This window comes from Apis dorsata, unplaced genomic scaffold (assembly GCF_000469605.1).
Source record: "Apis dorsata unplaced genomic scaffold, Apis dorsata 1.3 scaffold_165, whole genome shotgun sequence".
NCBI lineage: Eukaryota > Metazoa > Arthropoda > Insecta > Hymenoptera > Apidae > Apis > Apis dorsata.
The window spans coordinates 469380-474264 of record NW_006263454.1 but is presented as its reverse complement, the minus strand read 5'-3'; the positions used below and the strand labels follow the sequence as shown (position 1 = coordinate 474264).

At 34.6% G+C, this 4885-nt stretch overlaps 1 protein-coding gene across 1 annotated transcript in view; it reads right to left on the bottom strand.

The window, feature by feature from the left end:
- Nucleotides 1-4885, bottom strand: part of LOC102672573 (hemicentin-2-like) — a 248770-nt gene that overhangs the window by 33245 nt on the left and 210640 nt on the right. The window contains 1 exon segment of the mRNA XM_031509648.1: nt 1114-1266. Within this exon segment, the coding sequence (XP_031365508.1) occupies nt 1114-1266 (153 nt within the window).

Here is a 4885-nt window from a genome sequence, read left to right as displayed (position 1 = left end):
AAAAAAAAAAAAAAAAGAAAAAAAGATCACGTTTCACGCCAAATTTCCAAATTATTTTTTTCTCTCTCGATTCCGTATTCTCCGACCGAGGATATTTTTTATAGTTTGTTTTTGAAAGGATCCTCTGATTGAGATGATTTTTTTTTCTTCTTTTTTCCGTTTTCTTTTGTCCCCTGCTATTGGAAACGTATGGATTCGTTCGTTCGTTTCATCATCGTTTTTTTAACCCTTTCCCCCGTTACGATGAGTTTTGTGAAGAAAAATTGAGATTGTATCGCGAGGTTTATGAATGAGGCGAATTAAAATGAATCGCAACGCTGTTAACTGGCGACATCTCGTGTTTGTTACTTTACAGCGTATCAGGCGTACGTGAAAATTATATTGTCGTAATCGATATTGCACGAATTTCTTATCTATCTGAAGCTGTAATTATTATTATTCTTTCTATAAATTATAAATATTAGGATAGAATTATAATTCGCCTTGAAAAAAATAAATAATTTAAACGGACTTTGCGACTTTGGGACAAAAAGTAAAAGTTGTTGGTAGAAATTCCGGATATTTTAAAACATAAATACGCGCTTTGAATTTAATAAAAACACGATACATATCGTAGAATCTTTTCTCTTAATTACCCACTTTTTATAATAACCGAATAATCTACGATCTTTCTCTCTCTCTCAATCCTCGCGAATAATAATGGAATAAATTTAAAACACAGTGATATAATAAACAAGTTATTTCATTTTTAAATACAACCAGGATAATCATATTATTCCGTACAATTTATATATAATTCCTCTTTACGAGACCCACACCCACTTTGAAATTCAAAAACGTCACCGCGTTACCAAAACGCTGTTATTTTATTTTATTTTATTTTTTTTTTCTTTTAACAATCTCCTTTACATATATATTACGCGATAAGGGACAGGGGGCAGACGCCACACGGTGGTGGATTAAAATGAATTTCTCGAGCGTTTGTCCGCCGCATACGCGAAATTTCGCCGTCACGTAAATTTGGTTGGAAACGAGGCTTCAACGGACCCATCATCTCTGCTCGTTTTTCGAATTGGACCGGACGTTCTCTCGAGAGCTAAGGGAAGAGGGGAGAAGAAGAGGAGGAGGACAAAGGGTCGACGTGACGTTACTTACCGCCGTACACGTCGCAGTAGAGCCGCAGTGTGTCGCCCTTCATGTACGGGCCCACCATCGAGTTCCGTGCGATCCCTGAGTCATCGACGATCACGATTTTGTGCGGCGGAACTGCAACACGAAACAACCCATCCTGCGTTTATCATTGGCTCCTCTTGCGAGTGAACTGATCGGTCGAGAAATTTTTTCACAATATGAGTTTCGAGGCGAGTTTCTAATCGAGAATAATTGAACATTCAATTTGAGATATTTGAGATATTGAGGGATATTGGAGATTCGGAAGTAAGGATCAAGGATAGACTGAAAGAGGGGTTATATGGTGTTACGACTGGTTTGGAATTTAAAAAATTCGAGAATATTGAAAATGAACGAAAGAGAAGAGTTCAGAGAAATAGAAAATTTCGAATTTTGAATTTTAGAATTATAAGAAGAGAATACAGCGAACGCGGAATTTTGATATAACAAGTTTCAGAGTTGTAGAGTTGTCTACTTACGAAATACAATTCCGCATAGAATTATAAAATAAAACAACTTTACTTTCTAGGAATTTTAAATTTACACGTATAATATAATCTATCTAGTATTTTAAAATTGCGATTACATGTATAATCTCGACGTTCTTTTTAAAATTTTCTCCCCGAAAAAAAATCTTGCGAACAATTTTCCGACGATTGCAAAAATATATTTAAAAAAATTACATTTGTTGCAAAGCAATTAAAAAATTCCAATACCAGTATTCTCTTCACAAACGTTCACAATTCTAAAAGCTCGAGCAACACATCGCAATAACAATAACTGGATTCCCAAAAATTTCGTGGAACCACTTGGACCTTCCCTTGAATTTCTCATGCCATCATCATCGCGTTCTGAGAGTCGCGGAGTCCTCGGGACTTTTGGAGGATCGCGCGAATGGTGTCTGGCAAGACGGAAGCCATCGTCGTCGAGCGGAGGCCGATAACGCGAAATTGGTATTGGAAGATCGTGGCTCAGATACCACGACGCCATTAAATTGGAATCTGAAATCGATACGAGGAGCGCCGCACCCCTTTGCACAGGGGCAGGGGGAAAAAAAAGGAAAAAGGAAAAAAAAGAGGATTGGTATGCTGGTAAAAGTAATTGAAAAATTACCGTCGCAAAAATCGACTGGCGACATTATTATAGACGTTGTTCGTCGACGAACATCGAGACCCATCGAGGGGATGCTGGCCCCTCGTGATCCTGATAAATGACACGAAGGGAAACGCGCCATTTATCGATATTACCTTTTGTAGTAGTACTTGCAGAATCATAGTTGAGCTTGTAATGCATTATATATTATACATCCTTGGTTCATCGTTGCTCCTCGAGGAAATATGACGATAACGTGGATTCTGTCTCGCCTCTTCAGTATATTGTTCACAATACGTTTTTACGATATTTACGATCTTATGAAAAGTGGAATGCTGACCGAATTAATTCGAGCATTTCTTGGATATTTATTTGGCGCAAGAATCGCTGTTCAATTGTGTCGTATGATTGTCGAGTTACGACACTTTTGAAAGAGGTTGAGAGCTGCCAATATAGATGCACAGAGTTGTAAAGAAATTAAGAAGGACAGGCGAGAGAAAGATCAAGGAGTAAGGATATTTTTCAAGATTATATTTAATCGATTCATTTAATCACATTTTCCAAACGCGAACAGATTCAAATTTTTTTAATCATTAGATCAAGAATGTTTATATAATTAAATTCTTTTCTTCAATGGGCTCGAGATATAATTAAAATGATGATTCATCTACTACAAGAATTACAATTTCATTCTCCATTTTATATAAAATTTTAATCGTGCTCATTTTAAAACGGCGCAACGATGGTGTAATTAAATTATTCGATGAATTCCTTGGCAATCTCACGATGATGAAACACGAACCGCAAGATGCAACATTAGAGGGATCGATTAACTGCCCCTTGTAACTTAGACTATTTGAACTGTATCAGCGGTGTTCCAGCGCCAATCGCGGTACGCCCACCAAGCCAATATTTGATTGTTTGTGCTTGCTTGAAGAGTACGTTAGGTGGCATTGATATTCCCTCTGAGAGAGACACCGTATCCTCCAGAATTTGCCTAATGTGGATAAGATAATCCTGCTTCGGGACCTGCCAATAGATTGATCAAACGAAACACATCAAACCCTGTTTACATAGGATTTAAATTATTGTCGTTAAATTATTCTCCAAAAAAAAAAAAGAAAAAAGAAAAAAAATCACGAAAATCTTATCTCACCGATTCAACGAAACGTTTAACTCGTCGAATTTTCGAAATTAAACAAGATCAGTCAACTCTCTCCATTTTATCTCATCCCCAAGACATCCAAGACAGTTTCAAAAGACAGAGCTGACTCAGGCAACAACTTGTCTTGTTCCTTACTCGCTCCGGTTCGAATATCTCATTACGGTAATTGTTTCTGCTCGCGGAATTGCGTGGTATTTTGTCTTGGAAGAAAAATCGGCAAGCATTTGGTAAGTAATTCAACGGTTTTCGAAAGAATGTTGGGAAAAATTTGTTTGAATTTCGCTGAATTCGATGTTACACGAATTAGTTTGTGACACGATTAAAAGAATGATCGTTACTTTTTTAAGGAAATTTAAACGATCACTTCGTAAATAATACCGATGAAAATCTTTTATATTGAATCTTTTTTCAATTTTGTTTTTAGTTAGTAGAAATTACAGATATTAATATAGATTTTACTTCGATGGATTTTTGGAGGAAAAAATTTTCAGAAATAGATAGAATTCTAATATAATTATTTTTTAAAATTATTTCTTACATTATTGCACAATAATTTCCATATACAAGATCTTATGGGAATAAAAAAATGTCGTTTCAAAAAAACAATAATTGCAAATTTTTTAAAAAATTTGCCTAGATATCATCATTCCCAAAACTCTCCTCCATTTTATGCTGCGAAGCAAAATCTATATACAACAAACTACAATTTCTCAATAAGGAGGAAAGAAAAATATTCAGTAAATAGAGGAAAGACATGTGCAAATATTTGAAGGTTTGGGAAAAATGCGTGGTAAATGAAAGATAATAAGGGAATAAGATCTAAATTGGAAGTGCAAGTAAGAAAGTGGAATACTCGTCCCTTGTTGTTTTGCTAATCCTTTGGATTATATCGGATGTGTATCTTGCTGAGCAGACGTGCATTAGTGCAAATTCTTGTGTATACCAACTTGTATATACATTGTACCAAATATATACCGACAAATATTACTGTATTATTCGAGATTGGTACACGATCATCGTTTGGTAAAAAGATAACCAAGTTTTTTGTTTGTTTATAAATTAAAAAAATACTTTTAATTTTCCAAGTATATTCAATTTTTAAATTTTAAAATTTGAATTTAAATTACAGATAATTGAAACAGGTATCTGCTCGATTCTTCTTTGATTAAATTTACAAATATTCTATGATAGGAGAATCTGTTCTACCTATTTTTATATTATCTATATCCTCTCTATCCATTTGCATCTTTCGTGTTGGGTATACAAAGAATTGTGAAATAAAAATATTCGTATTAAATTTAATTTTTCTTAATTAGAAGCTTCTAAACAAAAATACAATACATATTTCTTCAATCATACTTTCACACGCAAGAATTTGCGACTCTCAATTACGACTATTGCTTTTATTAAACGCATATGCAAAAGAAAAGAAAAAAAAAAATCGGATGATTCTTTTTC